Source organism: Oncorhynchus nerka, linkage group LG12 (genome assembly GCF_034236695.1).
Source record: "Oncorhynchus nerka isolate Pitt River linkage group LG12, Oner_Uvic_2.0, whole genome shotgun sequence".
Classification (NCBI taxonomy): domain Eukaryota; kingdom Metazoa; phylum Chordata; class Actinopteri; order Salmoniformes; family Salmonidae; genus Oncorhynchus; species Oncorhynchus nerka.
Genome location: NC_088407.1, coordinates 41,107,739 through 41,132,273, shown reverse-complemented (window position 1 = coordinate 41,132,273; position 24,535 = coordinate 41,107,739). Strand labels below are relative to the sequence as shown.

The following is a 24,535-nucleotide window of genomic DNA, read 5'->3' as shown; positions in this document are numbered from 1 at the left end:
CACAGGCAGGCAATGGTCATACACAGGCAGGCAAACAGGCAGGTGAAAAAAAACTAGGACTGAAGGCTATAACTGGTTCTCACAAATTAGTTAGGAAAAGGCTGAGTAGAGTCAAAATGAACAATACCTCACAAAGGCACAAGCAGAATGAACTGAACTAAATAAGGAGCTGATGAGACCAGGTGAGTAACTAACACAGGTTAAATCAATGAACAAAAATGAAAGACAGGGCTACGTTCAAGAACACAATGAAACAGAACACAAGGTTGACTAAGAAAATAAATACAGAACCTTACACACACAGCCAAGACAACGCAGGAGTGACTTTGGGACAAGTCTCTGAATGTCCTTTTTTTTTATAAACCTTTATTTAACCTTTATCCAACCTGACAAAGTTTGAGAGGATCTGCAGACAAGAATGGGAGAAACTACCCAAATACAGGTGTGCCAAGCTTGTAGCGTCATACCCAAGAAGACTCGAGGCTGTAATCGCTGCCAAAGGTGCTTCAACAAAGTACTGAGTAAAGGATCTGAATACTTGTGTAAATGTAATATTTCCAGAGGCTTTTTTAAAAATACATTTGCTAACATTTCTAAAAACCTGTTTTTGCTTTGTTATTATTGGGTATTGTGTGTAAATTGCTGGGGGGGGGGGGGGGGCAATTTAATCCATTTTAGAATAAGGCTGTAAAATGTAGAAAAAGTAAAGCTGTCTGATACTTTCTGAATGCACTGTATTTAGCATGTTCCAACAGCTCTGATCTTGTATTGTTTCAGGATTCCTTCAGTCCGGTAGCCTGTAGGGATGCTATAACTCTGAAATCCCTTCTGTTTTTACTGAGTTAGGTAAATCAGTTTGTTTTATTGAACCGTAATTATGGAACAATCGAATAAATATTCTCATATTGGATGTTTTGGTGCCTCTAGGGCAATTCAGAGAGCTGATCGGGGACCTTATAATGAATGTGTCTGTTTGTGTTTCCTTCTGCTTGCATTTAGTAGGCCTATTTGTATTTTGATGTTTCTATTTCTGTAATTCAGAGCTCATCTGGAAAAGAGACCTTGGTCTTAGTATGACTCCTTAAAAATATGTAACATGGCAGGCAACCTGTAACGGCTCTCGTTGGTGCTAGGAAGAGTGGACCAACGCGCATCGTGGTAAGTGTTCATGATTCCTTTTATTCAAAATAACAAACGCGAACAGTTCTGTCAGACACTAAACAGAAAACAAGATCCCACAAAACCCAAAAGGAAAGTGACAATGTATATATGATTCCCAATCAGAGACAATGATAGACAGCTGCCTCTGATTGGGAACCCCCCCCCACACACACACACGGCCAAATCCAAAGAAATAGAAAACATAGACTTTCCCACCTGAGTCACACCCTGACCTAACCAAACATAGAAATTAATAAGGAACTCTAAGGTCAGGGTGTGACACAACCTCAATGTTGCTAAGGGAAATTACCCAAAATACCCCAAAAATGTGCAAAATTAACTTGTAAATTTTACACGTTTTTTACCTATACAGTATTCATATTCATAAATCATCTACATAATGATGTTGGAATGTTGCCTGTTTTGGTGGGTGGCCTGTGTGTCTAGGTCACGGCTGCAATAAGAGGTGTGCGTGTAAAACACAAGTCTCGCGAGACTACGTAGCCAAAGCGAAATCAGCGACATTAACTGGGTCATGGCTAGAAGGGTTCCAGGGCTTCAAAATTGCTCAAAAAGCTTCAAATTAAAAGTCCTACGTTTACTTGAACAAGATCACAAATCATAGTATATTTTTCCTGTTTCAAGATACATTCTATTTCTCTGATCCTATCCACTCTCCTTGATGCCATGTTAGGAGGCATTGAGGCATATTGTTGAGTTCTAGTGGTTATTTGTAGTCTGCTCCCAATAAGGGGTCTGAGGATTCAGAAACCAAGTAGTTTATGCTCTTGAAACATCTGTGCATTGTTAGATGTGCTGTACATTGTTATAAACAGTTATGGTACACTGTTATTGACTGTTATAGATGCGTATAACATTATACAGCACATGTACAGTGCCTTCAGAAAGTATTCACACTCCTTGACTTTTTCCACATTTTGTTGTGCCTGAATTTAAAATTAATAAAATTGAGATTTTTACAAATGAATTAAAAATGAAAAGTTGGAAAGCTGAAATGTCTTGAGTCAATAAGTATTCAACCCCTTTGTTATGGATAGCCAAAATAAGTTCAGAGGTAAACGTGTTTAATAAGTCACATACTAAGTTGTATGGACTCACTCTCTGTGCAATAATAGTGTGTAACATGATTTTATCTGTAAGGTCCCTCAGCCGAGCAGTGAATTTCAATCACACATTCAACAACAAAAAGATCAGAGGGGTTTTCCAATGCCTCGCAAAGAAGGGCACCTATTGGTAGATGGGTAAAAAATGTAAAAAGCAGACATTGAATATCCCTTTGAGCATGGTGAAGTTATTAATTACACTTTGGAGGGTGTATCAATACACCCAGTCACTACAAAGACTAACTCAGTTGCCGGAGAGGAAGGAAATCGCTCATGGATTTCACCATAAGGCCAATGGTCTCTTTGTGACCTGCACTTTTGGAGCTCAGAGCTTAAGAATTTTACTGTACCTTGCAATTACATCTGCGACCCATTGCATGTGACTAATAAACAAATCAAATCTAACTTTAAAACAGTTATTTAATGGCTGTGATAGGAGAAAACAGAGGATGGTCAACAACATTGTAGTTATGCCACAATTCTAACCTAATTGATAGAGTGAAATGAAGGCAGCCTGTACATAATAAAACATATCACAAAACATACATCCTGTTTGCAAAAAGGCATTAAAGTAATACTGCAAAAAATGTGGCAAAGCAATTAACATTTTGTCCTGATGTCACGATCGTCGTATGGAGGGGACCAAAGCGCAGTGTGGTGTGAATACATTCTTCTTTATTGAAGGAAGAACACAAAGAACACTTAAACAAAAACAACAAAATGATAAGACGAATGTGACTGCTATTTAAACACTGTGCTAACATGCAACATAACATAGACAGTACAAAAACGCATACATCACCCATGTCACACCCTGATCTAAACAAAATAATAAAGAAAACAAAGAATACTAAGGTCAGGGCGTGACACCTGAATACAAAGTGTTTGGGGCAAATCCAATACAACACATTACTGAGTACTCCTCTCCATTCCACGCCCTGGTCGAGGTATTTTGTGTTTATCTTCATTTATTTGGTCAGGCCAGGGTGTGGCATGGGGTTTTTGTATGTGGTGTGTTGGTATTGGGATTGTAGCTTAGTGGGGTGTTCTAGTTAAGTCTATGGCTGTCTGAAGTGGTTCTCAATCAGAGGCAGGTGTTTATCGTTGTCTCTGATTGGGAACCATATTTAGGCAGCCATATTCGTTGTGTTTCGTGGGTGATTGTCCTTAGTGTCCTTGTTCCTGTCGCTGTGTTAGTTTACACAAGTATAGGCTGTTTTGGTTTTCGTTACGGTCTTTGTTTTGTAGCGTTTGTAATTGATTCGTGGTTTACGTTTGTTTATTAAACATGGATCGCAATCTACACGCTGCATTTTGGTCCGACTCTCCTTCACCACAAGAGAACCGTTACACATATTTTCAAGCATAGTGGTGGCTGCATCATGTAATGGGTATAATCATTAAGAAATCATTAAGGACTGGGGAGTATTTCAGGATAAAAACAAACGTAATGGAACTAAGAACCGTCTAAGTCATAGTGGAAAACCTGGTTCAGTCTGCTTTCCACCAGACACCGGGAGATTAATTCACCCTTCAGCAGGACAATAACCTTAAACACAAGGCCAAATCTACACTGGAGTTGCTTACCAAGAAGACAGTGAATGTTCCTGAGTACAGTTTTGACTTAAATTTGCTTGAAAATCTATGGCAAGACCTAAAAATGTTTTTCTAGCAGCAATCAACAAGCAAAGCTCTGACTTTCTGCACATTATCACACATCCCTGTGGCTACCAGACCTATATTATACTGCTCAGTTTATACACTTGCCCTCCATCCCTCCTTCCCAATACACGTGTAAATATTGTACTATAAATTGTGCCTTCCTGTATTATACTTTTGCTAAAATATTATTATATTCTACTGTCATTTACTTTATATTTGTATTATATTTTACAATTTCTTATTGTTCTTGTATTGTCGAGAAGGAACCTCCAAGTAACCATTTTGTTGGACAATGTATACCATGCATATCCTATACATACAACTAATAAAACTTGAAACTTGTGATGAGGATCTGTGGTAAGAATGTCAACTTTCGTCAGCGGAGATACTGAAATTGTATGGTGACAACTTCTATAGTTTTAACAGTACAGTAGAAAACAGCTGTATAGGGCTGTAAATGAGGAACTACATGTATTTTCAGAATATCCATTTTTGTCACCGGTGACAGATTTTGGCTGAAAAAAGTATCTTATGCAGTCAATCTCTATAGTATGACACTGGTGTTCTGGGACACTGATTCTGCCTCCTCAACCCTCCTCTCCTCCCTTTCTGCATCCCTTGATTCTCTATGTCCCCTATCCTCCAGGCCGGCTCGGTCCTCCCCTCCTGCTCCGTGGCTCGACGACTCATTGCGAGCTCACAGAACAGGGCTCCGGGCAGCCGAGCGGAAATGGAGGAAAACTCGCCTCCCTGCGGACCTGGCATCCTTTCACTCCCTCCTCTCTACATTTTCCTCTTCTGTCTCTGCTGCTAAAGCCACTTTCTACCACTCTAAAGTCCAAGCATCTGCCTCTAACCCTAGGAAGCTCTTTGCCACCTTCTCCTCCCTCCTGAATCCTCCTCCCCCTCCCCCTCCTCCCCTCTCTGCAGATGACTTCGTCAACCATTTTGAAAAGAAGGTCGACGACATCCGATCCTCGTTGCTAAGTCAAATGACACCGCTGGTTCTGCTCACACTGCCCTACCCTGTGCTCTGACCTCTTTCTCCCTCTCTCTCCAGATGAAATCTCGCGTCTTGTGACGGCCGGCCGCCCAACAACCTGCCCGCTTGACCCTATTCCCTCCTCTCTTCTCCAGACCATTTCCGGAGACCTTCTCCCTTACCTCACATCGCTCATCAACTCATCCCTGACCGCTGGCTACGTCCCTTCTGTCTTCAAGAGAGCGAGTGTTGCACCCCTTCTGAAAAAACCTACACTCGATCCCTCCGATGTCAACAACTACAGACCAGTATCCCTTCTTTCTTTTCTCTCCAAAACTCTTGAACGTGCCGTCCTTGGCCAGCTCTCCCGCTATCTCTCTCAGAATGACCTTCTTGATCCAAATCAGTCAGGTTTCAAGACTAGTCATTCAACTGAGACTGCTCTTCTCTGTATCACGGAGGCCCTCCGCACTGCTAAAGCTAACTCTCTCTCCTCTGCTCTCATCCTTCTAGACCTATCGGCTGCCTTCGATACTGTGAACCATCAGATCCTCCTCTCCACCCTCTCCGAGTTGGGCATCTCCGGCGCGGCCCACGCTTGGATTGCGTCCTACCTGACAGGTCGCTCCTACCAGGTGGCGTGGCGAGAATCTGTCTCCTCACCACGCGCTCTCACCACTGGCGTCCCCCAGGGCTCTGTTCTAGGCCCTCTCCTATTCTCGCTATACACCAAGTCACTTGGCTCTGTCATAACCTCACATGGTCTCTCCTATCATTGCTATGCAGACGACACAAAATTAATCTTCTCCTTTCCCCCTTCTGATGACCAGGTGGCGAATCGCATCTCTGCATGTCTGGCAGACATATCAGTGTGGATGACGGATCACCACCTCAAGCTGAACCTCGGCAAGACGGAGCTGCTCTTCCTCCCGGGGAAGGACTGCCCGTTCCATGATCTCGCCATCACGGTTAACAACTCCATTGTGTCCTCCTCCCAGAGCGCTAAGAACCTTGGCGTGATCCTGGACAACACCCTGTCGTTCTCAACTAACATCAAGGCGGTGGCCCGTTCTTGTAGGTTCATGCTCTACAACATCCGCAGAGTACGACCCTGCCTCACACAGGAAGCAGCGCAGGTCCTAATCCAGGCACTTGTCATCTCCCGTCTGGATTACTGCAACTCGCTGTTGGCTGGGCTCCCTGCCTGTGCCATTAAACCCCTACAACTCATCCAGAACGCCGCAGCCCATCTGGTGTTCAACCTTCCCAAGTTCTCTCACGTCACCCCGCTCCTCCGCTCTCTCCACTGGCTTCCAGTTGAAGCTCGCATCCGCTACAAGACCATGGTGCTTGCCTACGGAGCTGTGAGGGGAACGGCACCTCAGTACCTCCAGGCTCTGATCAGGCCCTACATCCAAACAAGGGCACTGCGTTCATCCACCTCTGGCCTGCTCGCCTCCCTACCACTGAGGAAGTACAGTTCCCGCGCAGCCCAGTCAAAACTGTTCGCTGCTCTGGCCCCCCAATGGTGGAACAAACTCCCTCACGACGCCAGGACAGCGGAGTCAATCACCACCTTCCGGAGACACCTGAATCCCCACCTCTTTCAGGAATACCTAGGATAGGATAAAGTAATCCTTCTCTTAAAAGATTTAGATGCACTATTGTAAAGTGGCTGTTCCACTGGATGTCTTAAGGTGAACGCACCAATTTGTAAGTCGCTCTGGATAAGAGCGTCTGCTAAATGACTTAAATGTAAATGTAAATGACACGGTAGCACACCCATTGAATCAGGTCAGGGTTACATAGCTGCAGAACTGGGTGGACTGGGGAACAGGGACAGTCAGGAGTCGTCAGGCGAGGTAGAGGCATGTTCCTATGGCTCAGGTCCTCTGGGAGGGGAGACAAAGAGAGAAAGGGAGAGAGAGTGAAATTAGAAAGAGCATGCCTAAGATCACACGGTACACCAGATAAGACAGACTGACCATAGCCTCCCGGCACACAGGCTATTGCAGCATAGGGGCTGTCGGGGGACACTGTGCCCCATCCAAAGTTACTCTTGGAATGGACCAATTTGAAAATGTTATCTTCAAAGTATGATTAAATCCTGTTCTGTTACGAGTTGACACCTCTGGGCAACAGTGTTGGTATTGTGTGGTTATTGTTGTTGTTTTTTACAGGGGACTATAACGATCAACATCATCATTATATACTGATCAAAAATATAAATGCAACATGCAACAAATTCTCTTCATGGTATTTTTGTGCATTGAAATTGCCATCAATAAAATGCAATTGTTTTTCGTTGTCCGTAGCTTATGCCTACCTATACCATAACCCCACCGCCACCATGTGGCACTCATGACATCAACAAACCGCTCGCCCACACGACATTGACATCAACATCAACAAACCGCTTGCCCACACGAGACCATACACGTTGTTTGCGGTTGTGAGGCTAGTTGTACATACTGCCAAATTCTCTAAAACGGCATTGGCGGCGGCTTATGGTAAAGAAAATAACCTAAAATTCTCTGGCAACAGCTCTGTTGGACATTCCGGCAGTCAGCATGTCAATTGCACCCTCCCTCAAAACTTGAGACATCTATGGCATTGTATTGTGTGGCAAACTACACATTTTAGAGTGGCCTTTTATCATCACCAGCACAAGGTGCACTTGTGTAATGATCTTGCTGTTTAATGAGATTCTTGAAATGCCACACCTGTCAGGTGGATGGATTATCTTGGCAATGGAGAAATGCTTATTAACAGGGATGTAAACAAATGTGTGTACAACATTTTAAAGAAATAACATTTGTAAAACCTATGTAAAATGTATGGGATCTTTTATTTCAGCTCATGAAACATGGGGCCAAGACTTTAACATATATTAGTTTTGCATATATTTTCAGTGTAGTTAAATTGATTTCAAAAATATATTGTTCGTTTTTTCAATAAATGTATGTCTAAGGAACTAAACTATATTTGTTGTGATTTTAATTTAGTACAATTATTTCAGGGGGACTTTTATTTTGAAAAGTAGCCGTATAATCACGTGATTTTTTCACAATGCTGTGGAGACGGGAGTAGAACAGAGTTGAGTAGGTTGAAGGCAGTAAAAAAAAAAAAAACATAACAGGTGTGAGGAATTCAGGGGTTTCCAACATGGCATCATGCGATACCCTGTACATCGAAACGGACGGCTCAGAGATGCCAGCTGAGATAGTGGAACTCCATGAAATCGAAGTGGAGACCATAGAGACAACAGTTGTTGGAGAGGACGACGATGAACAGCCCATGATCGCTTTACAGCCCCTTGACTCCGATGATCCACACTCAATGCATCACCATCATCAGGAGGTAATATTGGTGCAAACACGAGAAGAGGTGGTTGGTGAAGATGATTCGGACATGCACGGAGACGATGATTACGAGGACCAAATTCTTATACCTGTCCCAGTCCCTGCCGCCGAAGAGGAATATATCGAACAAACTCTAGTGACTGTCGCCGGGAAGAGTTCGGGGCGAATGAAGAAGGGGGGAAGCGTGAGGAGAAATAAAAAGAGTTACTTGGGTGCACCGGAGGCCAGTGGTAGAAAATGGGAACAGAAACAAGTACAGATAAAGACTTTGGAAGGAGAGTTTTCGGTGACCATGTGGGCATCGGGTAAGTTTAACGTTAGAGTTCTATTGAAAGTGTGTTCTTGCAAATTTGCCAGCGGTGTTGTTCTTGCGTTGTGTGCCCTGTAAACTGGGCCTCGTACGGGCGTTGTTCTCTGGCTAATTTTAGCAGAATTCTTAACTGTTTTTCATGTCCGAATTGCATGCTGTGTATTTGAAATGTTTTTGTTTTTATGGGAAGCCATGTTTTATGTGTTGATGGGCGCCGCCATGTTCCCCTGGAACAGTATGGCGGACCGGAAAATGGCGTTGATTTGGCCGGGGAAAGATGGCGGCGGTTGGGAGCGAGCGCGCTGTTGCTGGCTCCGGGAGTAGGCCGCTGTGGCGCAGTTCAACACAGGGGCCTCTGTTCGAAACTCGTGAAAAGCGGGGGAGGGTAGATGTCAGACTGGATATGCTACAGCTAGCCACCGTTCTAACCGCGGCGAAGAGTCGACAAGAATGGAATCTCAATTATTTATATGCGTCTTTAAAACTAAAACAAAAAAACGAAATTGTGCAAAGTCTGCCTTGTTGGCTTTATGAGACCGACTGACCTGAGTGAGAAGATGTCGTTCGATTATTTGACTTTCGTCAGACAGTTCGCTATGGCTAGCTAACTTTAATTCTAGTAACAAACTAATGTGTGTTCACAAACTTGAAACGGCAGCCAGTTAGCTAGCTACGTTGATTAGAGTTTTTCCAAATCCCGATGTTAAGTCTGTCTGCATTGTTGCAAGTACAGCTATGGCTATTCACTAAGTCGTACCATTGGAAAAACTAAGGCCATTTAAATGGAACTAAAATGTGCACTTGCTGTTCAACTGTGCAGACTAAATACTGCTTTCAACTGTAAAATGTGAGATTTTATACCATTTACACAACTATGCTCCCCAGTTTTAAGGCTATACATTTTCCAGGTGCTGGGAATGGTGATTGGCATTTTAATTGGCCATTTGGGTCAGACATCAAATGCAAATAATATCCGTTTTAACTCTGCTCTTTTGCTCGGACTCAGATGACAAGAAGGAAATTGACCATGACACTATGGTGGAGGAGCATGTCATCGGGGAGAGTTCCCCTCCCGATTACTCCGAGTACATGACAGGGAAGAAGCTCCCGCCTGGAGGCATCCCAGGGATTGACCTGTCAGACCCCAAACAGCTGGCAGAGTTCGCCAGGTGAGCTGGTGACACAAGCACATGTTCATTAGGCACATAACGGAGGGAAACTGGGAGGGACTTGTCCATTTAGAAACCCTTGTTTTTGTTTTCTGTTGCAAAACATTACCTGTTTTTATTTAACTAGGCAAGTCAGTTAAAGAACAAATTCTTATTTTCAATGACGCCTAGGAACAGTGGGTTAACTGCCTTGTTCAGGGGCAGTACGACAGATTTTTACCTTGTCAGTTCGGGGATTCGATCTTGCATCCTTACAGTTAACTAGTCCAACGCTCTAACCACTAGGCTACCTGACGCCCCTGTTGCGTGATATAATAAATAAAACCATATGTAGGCTTATGTACTGTTACAACGTTCCCCTCTTGAACTCTCCTCAAGTGTAGTGAATACAAGTTTTGACCTATCATGTCTTTTACAGGATGAAGCCACGGAAAATAAAGGAGGACGACTCTCCCAGGACGATAGCCTGCCCCCACAAAGTAAGCATGCTCTACTAGTCTTAAGGACTAGATTCCATCGTTAGCGTTGTCAAATCCACAAGTGGTACCTTTGCGTTACCTTATCGCAGACACTGCCATTGGATGCAACAAAACCACACCCTACTTTATGTCTGACAAAATCCCTTGCAGCCATGTACGTTTATGCCACCGCGCTACAAGTTCAAACATTCGAATGCGTGATGTTCTATTGTCTACAGCTTGATTACACTGATAAGATATAGCCCCCCCATCCAGATTTACATCAAAACATGTATATAAGCATATCATTATTTCTATCATTGATAGAGCTTAGACTTTCTAGCGCCGGTTTTGAACTTCTAACTTGGTAGGTATAATAGGAAGTGGCTTTTGACACGAGCAGACGCTCACCGATTTGTCGGTTTGTGTTTACATGTTGTGTAGCCATTAGCGATGATGCCAATGATAACTTTCTTCTGGTAGAGATGGAAAGGCGTTCCCAAAAACCTTCTCAGTTAACTAAAAAGTAGCCCATGGCTACCTGTCAGAATGATATGATTATTGGTATCTGTCCAGTGGCCATTTGTTTAGCAAACTGCAATCATATGAGTGCTACAGCAACACTGCTTAACCTCTGTGGGATACGTGGGGACGCTAGCGTCCCACCTGGGATTCAAATAAATTACTATAAAAATGAAACCTTAATGAAATCACACACGTAAGATAACAAATTAAAGCTACACTTGTTGTGAATCCAGCCAACATGTCAGATTTCAAAAAGGCTTTTCGGCAAAAGCAAACGATGCAATTATCTGAGGATAGCACCATAGTAAACAAAGAGAGAAGCATATTTTTAACCTTGCAGGCGCTACACAACGCAGAAATAAAAATATAATTCATGCCTTACCTTTGACGAGCTTCTTTTGTTGGCACTCCAATATGTCCCAGAAACATCACAAATGGTCCTTTTGTTCGATTAATTCTGTCGATATATATATCCAAATGTCCATTTATTTGGCGCGTTTGATCCAGAAAAACACCGGTTCCAACTTGCGCGCACCGTGACTACAAAATATCTCAAAAGTTACCTGTAAACTTTGCCAAAACATTTCAGACTACTTTTGTAATACAACTTTAGGTATTTTTTAACGTAAATAATCAATGAAATTGAAGACTGGATGATCTGTGTTCAATACAGGAGGAAAACAAACTGTAGCTAGCTTTCTGATCACGCGCCTCTATCTAACAGTACACTACAAGTGACCCTCGTTTTGAACAGGGCTAATTCATTACACAGAGGAAAAACCTCAACCAATTTCTAAAAACTGGTGACATCCAGTGGAAACGGTAGGAACTACAAGAAGATCCCTTAGAACTCTGGATTCCCAAAGAAAACCCATTGAAAAGAGTGACCTAAAAAAAAACTGAATGGTTTGTCCTCGGAGTTTCGCCTGCTAAATAAGTTATGTTATACTCGCAGACATGATTCAAACAGTTTTAGAAACTTCAGTGTTTTTTATCAAAATCCTATCCAAATGGGATTTCTACCCAAATTCCATGTAAGTCGCTCTGGATAAGAGCGTCTGCTAAATGACTTAAATGTAATGTAATGTAAATACTAATAATATTAGTACCTTCTGGGGATGAGTAGCAGGCAGTTCAATTTGGGCATGCTTTTCATCCAGATGTGAAAATACTGCCCCCTGTCACCAAGAAGTTAACCAAACAGTCTCTTCCTGGTGAGCACTTGCGTTAAAAGGGTAACACCCATAAATACAATTCTTACATTTTTCCCAGACCTCGAGTAGTCTCCTAATGTGGTTTAAACATTGTTGAGGACATCTTTTTAAAATGGTGTGCTTTTGGGAAAACAGAAACCTGGAGAAAGGTTTAAGTGCTCTGATGTGGACCTTTTGATCTTGTCATTTCTGAAATTACACAATGATTAATTGCTACCTTTGCCTCTGCAGGGGTGCACTAAAATGTTCAGGGATAACTCGGCGATGAGGAAGCATTTGCACACCCACGGACCGCGTGTTCATGTCTGCGCCGAATGTGGAAAGGCCTTTGTTGAAAGCTCTAAACTGAAGAGGCATCAACTTGTTCATACCGGAGAGAAGCCTTTCCAGGTATGTTTCCCCCAGCCCCTTCAAAATGGCTTCTAATTGAGAGATCTACTTCTTGTCTAACAATTACAATTTCACAGGGATGCCATCTGCACTTTTCGGCGATATTTGCCATTTTGATCTCAATAGGTAATCCACATGAGTAGTGTAGAGCCATAAAAATCGGGCGGTTGGCGCTATAAAAGAGGGGCATGAACAGATCTCCCTGGGAGAATCTCAATTGCATACTCCTCGTGTCCTCTCTCCCCTCGCCTCCTCAAAACTCAGCCAGAGGATGCGAGGGGTATGCAATTGAGTCTCACCCTGTGTGATCACATTTGGAATGCAACTCCAGGTAAGCAACCTGTGTTTGAAATAATAATGTGACTATAGTTGCATGTATGTTTTGAAAGCACAAATTATTACACACAAAGTTATTAATGTTAGCAAGCTGCTTTGCTGTCACACTGCCATAGAGGAAAAATGGAGCACAGTGACAGTCATGCTTGTGCCTTTACATCACTGAAAATTGTCAGTTTCTAGCCCAAACCACTCAAAAGTTATATTACCGGAGCTACCTTCTCCGCTTTCTACTGCAATACTACTCGGTATCGTGATACCTGTCCTGGTATCACATTGTTAGTAAAATGTTGGTGTTCCAAAAAACCCATTCTAGCAGTTTATACTGTTCTTCTTGTTTCTGTGTGCTTTTGTCACTTTTTTGTGCCCTCACCAGTTTGCATCCCTATGTATACATTTTGTTTGATTTGCAACACTTTCAACTTAACTTAAAACATGGCATGTATAGCCATACACCCATAGGTGCCCAGATTGTCAACCAGCATTGTAGCCTCATAATAAAATCTACTCTCTCCTTCTCTTTAAGTGCACGTTTGAGGGCTGCGGTAAGCGGTTCTCTTTGGACTTTAACTTACGCACGCACGTGCGGATTCACACTGGAGACCGACCCTACGTCTGTCCGTTCGACGGCTGCAACAAGAAGTTTGCCCAATCTACCAACCTCAAGTCTCACATCCTCACACATGCTAAAGCTAAAAACAATCAGTGAACCAACTAACCACTGTGAGGGGTACGCCCCCATATCTTCGCCTAATGTACAGAGAAGAAAACAACAAACTCTAATGATGCTTAACACCAACCCTGCCACCTTGGCACGATCTTGAAAGAAAAGCATAACGTTTCTTCTTGTGAAGATAGGAAGTTCTTGGACCTGCAACCGATAAGACAAGTTATTTATAATGCAGCACCCAAAGAGAAGGAATTGACATTTTAAAGTTATGTTCTCCATCAGCATAGCAAAATAATTGCTTTTAAATTTTGTACCCTTTTTTTAAGTGTGCATATTGTACACTTTCTCTGGCTTAGTGGTATTATGCATGTTTGTTTTCCCTAGGGATTGAAATCTATGATGGCTCTTGGGAGGAGAATTTTCAGTTTATTGTACTTCCTTGCTTTTCCCCCCTGTAAAACGTTTATTTGGATGGGTAGGGGTGTTCTTTACAGATTTTCATTTTGTATAATTGTAACGTACACATATATTGGAATCATGTAAATAATGGCAATGTGATTTTAAGTAGTGGTTTTCTTTTATCCCTGCACTGCCAGAGAGCAAAAACATGTCGTATCCATCAAATCCTTTCTGTTTAGTTGAACACACAATACAACCAGAACTGGTGAAACAATTGCGTTATTTAAATATTTTTTACAGGCACAATTAACTTTCGCTAATATTGACCTCCCCAATAAGCGGCCAATAAAAACCTGTCCATAAGCAAGCAATTATTTGTTTTTTTCAGACAATTCCTATTGTATTTTTTTAATTTAACCAGGTAAGACCCATTGAGGTTAAACTTCTTTTGCGAGGGTGACCTGGCAGGAAATGGCAGCGTGTACATGAGACATTCTAAATACAAACAAGACTGTGTTTATTTTTTATTTTATTTATTTTTTTCACCTTTATTTAACCAGGTAGGCTAGTTGAGAACAAGTTCTCATTTGCAACTGCGACCTGGCCAAGATAAAGCATAGCAGTGTGAACAGACAACACAGAGTTACACATGGAGTAAACAATTAACAAGTCAATAACACAGTAGAAAGAAAAAAAGGGGGGAGTCTATATACAATGTGTGCAAAAGGCATGAGGTAGGCGAATAATTACAATTTTGCAGATTTTGCAGTGTCACAGGTTGGGGATACAATTTAAAGATTAGAAACAACTGAAGCTATTGCAAACAGTGTTGTCGATCAGTCTTAAAGATAGGCAAGGACACTAAAGTCCCTTAAGCATGTTCCAGGTTGAAGGGGCATAATGGGATAAAAAAAAATCCACATCTCAGTTCTAGCCTTAGGAACAGACAAGGACAGCAGCGACTGTGAGCAAAGACTTCGAGTGACTGATCTGGTCAGTAAGGAACATGGATACAAAGGGAGTTGTCCTATCAATGTTTGTTTGTAAACAAGTGTACCAGTGGTTAATTAAGAGAGAGGTCCATTGCACCATAGCATACAGATCACAGTGATGGGTGAGTGATCTAGCATTTGTAATAAATCTTAAAACACCATAATATACGCTGTGTCCAGAGTTTAAGGTACTTGCTGAGGCCTGCATATAGACTATCGCCATAATCCGGCACTGATAAAGTGCTTTGAACAAGATCCTTGACTAACATTGAAACGCAAGATTTGTTCCTAAAATAGAAACCCAATTTCAGTTTCTCAATCAAGTTATGTGCTGTTTAAAATTCAGCTTTTTATCTAACCACTTCCCAAGATACTTATAGGAGGTGACTGGATCAATTTGCTTGCCTTAGTTAAAATCTGCAAGTGACTCCGTCTGTTTACTTTCAGGGAAGAGAATCATAAGTTTCAATTTGAAAAGCTACCTTTGAATAACATCAAAGCCAACTAAGTCCTGAAAAGCCTCAATATTAGATGCGCTAGAATAAATTATTTTGTAATCAGCATGGAGATTTGCAGAGTCAACCGTCTTCCCTATATCATTTATATACAGTGTAAAAAGGATCGGACCTAAAATTGAGGCCTGGGGAACTCCTTTTGTAAGCCTTTGAAACTCTGATTCCATACCCTTCTGTGCTACACACTGTTTTGTCAGAAAGGTAGTTTTGGAACCAATCCATTGCATCAGCGCTTTTAAACCAACCTTTTTTAGTCTATACAACAGCAAGGCATAGTCCAGTGTCGAAGGCCTTTGATAAGTCAATAAAATGTGAAAAACAGTGATTTTTCTCATCATGGGTATCTAGAATATCACCTACAATGTTACTTACTGCAGTAATTGTACAATGCTTGGCTCTAAAAACCTGACTGGAATTGAGGACTGAGTTATTATGAAGAAAGTGAGTTTACCAGGTTTTACATATCTTTTGCCAGTGCAGACAGTTTAGATGTGGGATTTATTTATTTTATTTCACCTTTATTTAACCAGGTAGGCCAGTTGAGAACAAGTTCTCATTTACAACTGCGACCTGGCCAAGATAAAGCAAAGCAGTGTGACACAAACAACACAGAGTTACACATAAACAAAGACAGTCAATAACACAATAGAAAAATCTGTGTACAGTGTGTGCAAATGTAGAAGAGTAGGGAGGTAGGCAATAAATAGGCCCTAGAGGTGAAAATAATGACAATTTAGCATAAATACTGGAGTAATAGATGTACAGATGATAATGTGCAAGTAGAGATACTGGGGTGCAAGAGGGTATGTAATAATATGGGGTTGAGGTTGTCGGGTGTGCTATTTACAGTTTGGCTGTGTACAGGTACAGTGATCAATTCAAACATTTTCAAATAAAATTTTATTTGTCACTTACACATGGTTAGCAGATGTAAATGCGAGCGTAGCGAAATGCGTGTGCTTCTAGTTCCGACAATGCAGTAATAACCAACGAGTAATCTAACCTAACAATTTCACAACCGCTACCTTATACACACAAGTGTAAAGCGATGAAGAATATGTACATAACGATATATGAATGAGTGATGGTACAGAACGGCATAGGGAAGATGCAGTAGATGGTATTGAGTACAGTATATACAGTGGGGAGAACAAGTATTTGATACACTGCCGATTTTGCAGGTTCTCCTACTTACAAAGCGTGTAGAGGTCTGTCATTTTTATCATAGGTACACTTCAACTGTGAGAGATGGAATCTAAAACAAAAATACAGAAAATCACATTGTATGATTTTTAAGTAATTAATTTGCATTTTATTGCATGACATAAGTATTTGATCACCTACCAACCAGTAAGAATTCCGGCTCTCACGGACCTGTTCGTTTTTCTTTAAGAAGCACTCCTGTTCTCCACTCATTACCTGTATTAACTGCACCTATTTAAACTCGTTACCTGTATAAAAGACACCTGTCCACACACTCAATCAAACAGACTCCAACCTCTCCACAATGGCCAAGACCAGAGAGCTGTGTAAGGACATCAGGGCTAAAATTGTAGACCTGCACAAGGCTGGGATGGGCTACAGGACAATAGGCAAGCAGCTTGGTGAGAAGGCAACAACTGTCGGCACAATTATTAGAAAATGGAAGAAGTTCAAGATGACGGTCAATCACCCTCAGTCTGGGGCTCCATGCAAGATCTCACCTCGTGGGGCATCAATGATCATGAGGAAGGTGAGGGATCAGCCCAGAACTACACGGCAGGACCTGGTCAATGACCTGAAGAGAGCTGAGACCATAGTCTCAAAGAAAACCATTAGTAACACACTACACCGTCATGGATTAAAATCCTGCAGCGCACGCAAGGTCCCCCTGCTCAAGCCAGCGCATGTCCAGGCCCATCTGAAGTTTGCCAATGTCCATCTGGATGATCCAGAGGAGGAATGGGGGAAGGTCATGTGGTCTGATGAGACACAAATAGAGCTTTTTGGTCTAAACTCCACTCGCCATGTTTGGAGGCAGAAGAAGGATGAGTACAACCCCAAGCACCCCATCCCAACCGTGAAGCATGGAGGTGGAAACATTCTTTGGGGATGCTTTTCTGCAAAGGGGACAGGACAACTGCACCATATTGAGGGGAGGATGGATGGGCACATGTATCGCGAGATCTTGGCCAACAACCTCCTTCCCTCAGTAAGAGCATTGAAGATGGGTCGTGGCTGGGTCTTCCAGCATGACAACGACCCGAAACACACAGCTAGGGCAACTAAGGAGTGGCTCCATAAGAAGCATCTCAAGGTCCTGGAGTGGCCTAGCCAGTCTCCAGACCTGAACCCAATAGAAAACCTTGGAGGGAGCTGAAAGTCCGTATAGCCCAGCGACAGTTCCAAAACCTGACAGTTCCAAAACCTGAAGGATCTGGTGAAGGTCTGTATGGAGGAGTGGACCAAAATCCCTGCTGCAGTGTGTGCAAACCTGGTCAAGAACTACAGGAAACGTATGATCTCTGTAATTGCAAACAAAGGTTGTTGTACCAAATATTAGGTTCTGCATTTCTGATGTTTCAAATACTTATTTCATGCAATAAAATGCAAATTAATTACTTAAAAATCATACAATGTGATTTTCTGGATTTTTGTTTTAGATTCCGTCTCTCAAGTGTACCTATGATAAAAATTACAGACCTCTACATGTGTTGTAAGTAGGAAAACCTGCAAAATCGGCAGTGTATCAAATACTTGTTCTCCCCACTGTACATATGAGATGAGTAATGTAGGGTATGCAAACATTATATTAAGTGGCGTTGTTTAAAGTGGCTAGTGATAAATTTTTTTTTTACATGTATGGCAGCAGCCGCTCAATGTTAGTGGTGGCTGTTTAACAGTCTGATTGCCTTGAGATAGAAGCAGTTTTTCAGTCTCTCTGTCCCTGCTTTGATGCACCTGCACTGACCTCGCCTTCTGGATGTTAGCGGGGTGAACAGGCAGTGGCTCGGTTGGTTGTTGTCCTTGATGATCTTTACGGCCTTCCTGTGATATCGGGTGGTGTAGGTGTCCTGGAGGGCAGGTAGTTTGCACCCGGTGATGCGCTGTGCAGACCTCACTACCCTCTGGAGAGCCTTAACGGTTGTGGTCGGAGCAGTTGCTGTACCAGGTGGTGCTTGAGTGCTTTTTGTGACAAGCCAAATGTCTTAATTCAAATCAAATCAAATTGTATTTGTCACATACACATGGTTAGCAGATGTTAATGCAAGTGTAGCGAAATGCTTGTGCTTCTAGTTCCGACAATGCAGTAATAACCAACAAGTAATCTAACTAACAATTCCAAAACTACTGTCTTATACACAGTGTAAGGGGATAAAGAATATGTACATAAAGATATATGAATGAGTGATGGTACAGAGCAGCATAGGCAAGATACAGTAGATGGTATCGAGTACAGTATATACATATGAGATGAGTATGTAAATAAAGTGGCATAGTTAAAGTGGCTAGTGATACATGTATTACATAAGGATGCAGTAGATGATATAGAGTACAGTATATACGTATGCATATGAGATGAATAATGTAGGGGTATGTAACATTATATAAGGTAGCATTGTTTAAAGTGGCTAGTGATATATTTTACATAATTTCCCATCAATTCCCATTATTAAAGTGGCTGGAGTTGAGTCAGTGTCAGTGTGTTGGCAGCAGCCACTCAATGTTAGTGGTGGCTGTTTAACAGTCTGATGGCCTCCCCTGAGGTTGAAGAGGCACTGCTGCGTCTTCTTCACCACGCTGTCTGTGTGGGTGGACCAATTCAGTTTGTCTGCGATGTGTACGCCGAGGAACTTAAAACTTCTCCCCTCTCCACTACTGTCCCGTCGATGTGGATAGGTGGGTGCTCCCTCTGCTGTTTCCTGAAGTCCACGATCATCTCCTTTGTTTTGTTGACATTGAGTGTGAGGTTATTTTCCTGACACCACACTCCGAGGGCCCTCACCTCCTCCCTGTAGGCCGTCTCGTCGTTGTTGGTAATCAAGCCTACCACTGTAGTGTCATCTGAAAACTTGATGATTGAGTTGGATGCGTGCATAGCCACACAGTCGTGGGTGAACAGGGAGTACAGGAGAAGGCTCAGAACGCACCCTTGTGTGGCCCCAGTGTTGAGGATCAGCGGGGTGGAGATGTTGTTACCTACCCTCACCACCTGGGGGTGGCCCGTCAGGAAGTCCAGTACCCAGTTGCACAGGGCGGGGTCGAGACCCAGGGTCTCGAGTTTGATGACGAGTTTGGAGGGCACTATGGTGTTAAATGCTGAGCTGTAGTCGATGAACAGCATTCTCACATAGGTATTCCTCTTGTCCAGATGGGTTAGGGCAGTGTGCAGTGTGGTTGCGATTGCGTCGTCTGTGGACCTATTGGGGCGGTAAGCAAATTGGAGTGGGTCTAGGGTGTCAGGTAGGGTGGAGGTGATATGCACTTCAATGCACTTCATGATGATGGAAGTGCTACGGGGCAGTAGTTGTTTAGCTCAGTTACCTTCGCTTTCGTGGGAACAGGAACAATGGTGGTCCTCTTGAAGCATGTGGGAACAGCAGACTGGGATAAGGTTTGATTGAATATGTACGTAAACACACCAGCAAGCTGGTCTGCGCATGCTCTGAGGACGCGGCTTGGGATGCCGTCTGGGCCTGCAGCCTTGCGAGGGTTAACGCTTTTAAATGTTTTACTCACGTCGGCTGCAGTGAAGGAGAGTCCGCAGGTTTTGGTAGCAGGTCATGTCAATTTCACTGTATTGTCCTCAAAGCGAGCAAAGAAGTTGTTTAGTCTGTCTGGGAGCAAGACATCCTGGTCCGCGACAGGGCTGGTTTTCTTTTTGTAATCCGTGATTGACAGTCGACCCTGCCACATACCTCTTGTGAGCCGTTGAATTGCGACTCTACTTTGTCTCTATACTGACGCTGAGCTTGTTTGATTGCCTTGCGGAGAGGAATAGCTACACTGTTTGTATTCGGTCATGTTTCCGGTCACCTTGCCCTGGTTAAAAGCAGGAGTTCGCGCTTTCAGTTTCACGCGAATGTTGCCATCAATCCACAGTTTTTGGTTGGGGAATGTTTTAATAGTTGCTGTGGGTACGACATCGCCAATGCACTTGCTAATGATCTCGCTCAGCGAATCAGCGTATTCGTCAATGTTGTTGTTTGCTTCGATTACGTGGATTGGGATATGTTCCGCATTACGTCGATCTTGAAGCATGGAATCAGATTGGTCGGACCAGCGTTGAACAGACCTGAGAGCGGGTGCTTCCTGTTTTAGTTTCTGTCTATAGGCTGGAAGCAACAAAATGGAGTCGTGGTCAGCTTTTCCGAAAGGAGGGCGGGAGAGGGCCTTATATGCGTCGCGGAAGTTAGCATAACAATGATCCAGGGTTTTACCAGCCCTGGTAGCACAATCGATATAGTCTTGTTTTCAGATTAGCCTTGTTAAAATCCCCAGCTGCAATGAATGCAGCCTCAGGATATGTGGTTTCCATAGACTCGCGCTTCAGAGATTTTTGCAATTTGTTCCAGTCATTGGCAGCAGAGAACTGTAAGGAAAGGCGGCCAGAGGAAGTGTTGGCTTTGGGGATGACAAGTGCAATATACCTGCTGGAGCGTGTGCTTCGGGTGAGTGTTGCTATGGTGACCAGTGAGCTGAGAAAAGGCGGGGCTTTACCTAGCAATGACTTACAGATGACCTGGAGCCAGTGGGTTTGGCGACGACTATGAAGTGAGGGCCAGCCAATGAGAGCATACAGGTCGTGGTGGTGGGTAGTATATGTGGCTTTGGTGATAACGGATGGCACTGTGATAGACTACATCCAGTTTGAGTGTTGGGGGGTATTTTGTAAATTACATTGCCGAAGTCAAGGATCAGTATGATAGTCAGTTTTACGAGGGTATGTTTGGCGGCATGAGTGAAGGAGGCTTTGTTGCAAAATAGGAAGCCGGTTTTAGATTTAATTTTGGATTGGAGATTTACAGTCTAACCAGACTAACCAGACAGTCTAACCAGACACCTAGGTACTTGTAGTTGTCCGCATATTCTAGGTCAGAAGCGTCCAGAGTAGTGATGCTAGTCAGGCAGGTGGGTGCGGGCAGCAATTGGTTGAAGAGCATGCACTTAGTTTTACTAGCATTTAAGAGCAGTTGGAGGCCATGGAAGGAGTGTTGTATGGCGTTGAAGCTCGTTTGGAGGGTTTTTAGCACAGTCTCCAAGGAAGGGCTATCATTGATATATACACAGAAAAGAGTCGGCCTGAGAATTGAACCCTGTGGCACCCCCATAGAGACTGCCAGAGGTCCGGACAACAGGCCCTCCGATTTGACACACTGAACTCTATCGGAGAAGTAGTTGGTGAACCAGGCGAGGCAGTCATTTGATAAGCCAAGGCTATCAAGTCTGCCGATAAGAATGTGGTGATTGACAGTGTCAAAAGCCTTGGCCAGGTCAATGAAGACGGCTGCACAGTACTGTATTTTATCGATGGCGGTTATGATATCATTTAGAACCTTGAGCGTGGCTGAGGTGCACCCATGACCAGCTCGGAAACCAGATTGCATAGTGGAGAAGGTACGGTGGGATTCGATATGGTCGGTGATCTGTTTATTAACTTGGCTTTCGAAGATTTTAGAAAGGCAGGGCAGGATGGATATTGGTCTATAACAGTTTGGGTCTAAAGTGTCTCCCCCTTTGAAGAGGGGGATGACCGCAGCAGCTTTCCAATCTTTGGCGATCTCAGATGATACGAAAGAGAGGTTGAATAGGCTAGTAATAGGAGTTGCAACAATTTTGGCTGATAATTTTAGAAGTAAGAGTATTGATTGCTAGCATAGCATTAAGCCTAGCATTCAGCATGCAACATTTTCACAAAAACAAGAAAAGCATTCAAATAAAATAATTTACCTTTGAAGAACTTCAGATGTTTTCAATGAGGAGACTCTCAGTTAGATAGCAAATGTTCAGTTTTTCCAAAAAGATTACTTGTGTAGGACAAATCGCTCCGTTTTGTTCATCAAGTTTGGGTAAGAAAAACCCCGAAAATTAAGTCATTACAACGCAAACTTTTTTCCAAATTAACTCCATAATATCGACAGAAACATGGCAAACGTTGTTTAGAATCAATCCTCAAGGTGTTTTTCACATATCTATCGATGATAAATCATTCGTGGCAGTTGACTTCCTCCTCTGAAGAAAATGGGACGCGCATGGAGCTACAGATTACGCAATAATTTTGGAGGACACCGGGCGGACACCTGGTAAATGTAGTCTCTTATGGTCAATCTTCCAATGATATGCCTACAAATACGTCACAATGTTGCAGACACCTTGGGGAAACGACAGAAAGTGTAGGCTCGTTCCTGGCGCATTCACAGCCATATAAGGAAACATTGGAACACAGCGCCTCAAAAATCTGTCTCACTTCCTGTTTGAAGTTTCATCTTGGTTTCGCCTGTAGCATTAGTTCTGTGGCACTCACAGACAATATCTTTGCAGTTTTGGAAACGTCAGAGTGTTTTCTTTCCAAAGCTGTCAATTATATGCATAGTCGAGCATCTTTTCGTGACAAAATATCTTGTTTAAAACGGGAATGTTTTTCATCCAAAAATGAAATACTGCTCCCAGAGGTTCAAGAGGTTAACCACCTTTACTCCACACACAGAGACGCGTACAAAGCTCTCCCTCGCCCCTCCAGTTGGCAAATCTGACCATAATTCTATCCTCCTGATTCCTGCTTACAAGCAAAAATTAAAGCAGGAAGCACCAGTGACTCGGTCTATAAAAAAAGTGGTCAGATGAAGCAGATGCTAAACTACAGGACTGTTTTGTGAGCACAAACGGGAATATGTTCCGGGATTCTTCAAATGGCATTGAGGAGTACACCACATCAGTCACTGGCTTTATCAATAAGTGCATCGGGGACGTCGTCCCCACAGTGACTGTACGTACATACCCCAACCAGAAGCCATGTATTACAGGCAACATTCACACTGAGCTAAAGGGTAGAGCTGCCGCTTTCAAGGAGCAGGACTCTAACCCGGAAGCTGATAAGATATCCCGCTGTGCCCTCCGACGAACCATCAAACAGGCAAAGCGTCAATACAGGACTAAGATAGAATCGTACCACACCGGCTCCGATTCTCGTCGGATGTGACAGGGCTCGCAAACTATTACAGACTACATCATCGGGGTCAAGCTTCCTGTGATCCATGACCTCTATACCAGGCGGTGTCAGAGGAAGGCCCTAAAAATTGTCAAAGACTCCAGCCACCCTAGTCATAGACTGTTCTCTCTGCTACCGCATGGCAAGTGGTACCGTAGCACCAAGTCTAGGTCCCAGAGGATTCTAAACCCCCAAGCCATAAGACTCCTGAACAGCTTATCAAATGGCTACCCAGACTATTTGCATTGCCCCCACCCTCTTCTATGCTACTTACTACTCTCTGTTATTATCTATGCATTGTCACTTTAATAACTCTACCAACAAGTACACTAGCGTTCAAAGGTTTGGGGTCACTTAGAAATGTCCTTGTTTTTGAAAGAAGAGCACATTTTTTGTACATTAAAATAACATCAAATTGATCAGAAATACAGTGTAGACATTATTAATGTTGAGAATTACTATTATAGCTGGAAACGGCAGATTTCTTATAGAAAATCTACATAGGCGTACAGAGGCCCATTATCAGCAACCATCACTTCTGTGTTCCAATGTCACATTGTGTTTGCTAATCCAAGTTTATCATTTTAAAAGGCTAATTCATCATTAGAAAACCCTTTTGCAATTATGTTAGCACAGCTGAAAACTGTTGTCCTGATGATTAAAGAAGCAATAAACTGCCCTTCTTTAGACTAGTTGAGTATCTGGAGCATCAGCATTTGTGGGTTTGATTACAGGCTCAAAATGGCCAGAAACAAAGACCTTTCTTCTGAAACTCGTCAGTCTATTCTTGTTCTGAGAAATGAAGGCTATTCCATGCGAGAAATTGCCAAGAAACTGAAGATCTCGTATAACGCTATGTACTACTCCCGTCACAGAACAGCGTAAACAGGCTCTAACCAGAATAGAAAGAGGAGTGGGAGGCCCCAGTGCATAACTGAGTAAGAGGACAAGTACATTAGTGTCTAGTTTGAGAAACAGATGCCTCAAGTCCTCAACTGGCAGCTTCATTAAATAGTACCTGCAAAATACCAGTCTCAACGTCAACAGTGAAGAGGCGACTCTGGAATGCTGTCCTTCT

At 42.9% G+C, this 24,535-nt stretch overlaps 1 protein-coding gene across 1 annotated transcript; it reads left to right on the top strand.

Annotated features, from left to right (window-relative positions):
• The first annotated feature begins 7,997 nt into the window (after positions 1-7,997).
• LOC115138236 (transcriptional repressor protein YY1-like) lies at positions 7,998-14,129 on the top strand. The gene is made up of 5 exons (XM_029674890.2): positions 7,998-8,596; positions 9,608-9,770; positions 10,189-10,249; positions 12,199-12,357; positions 13,220-14,129. The coding sequence occupies exons 1-5, from the start codon at positions 8,095-8,097 to the stop codon at positions 13,400-13,402; spliced, it is 1,068 nt and encodes a 355-aa protein (XP_029530750.1). The 5' UTR covers positions 7,998-8,094; the 3' UTR covers positions 13,403-14,129.
• The last annotated feature ends 10,406 nt before the right edge of the window (positions 14,130-24,535 follow it).

Excerpts from the sequence above, each read along its gene's own strand:
- LOC115138236 (XM_029674890.2), top strand. The coding sequence starts at position 8,095 with ATGGCATCATGCGATACCCTGTACATCGAAACGGACGGCTCAGAGATG. Across the intron at positions 8,597-9,607 it reads GGTGACCATGTGGGCATCGG|ATGACAAGAAGGAAATTGAC; the intron begins GTAAGTTTAACG and ends GCTCGGACTCAG. Across the intron at positions 9,771-10,188 it reads CAGCTGGCAGAGTTCGCCAG|GATGAAGCCACGGAAAATAA; the intron begins GTGAGCTGGTGA and ends TGTCTTTTACAG.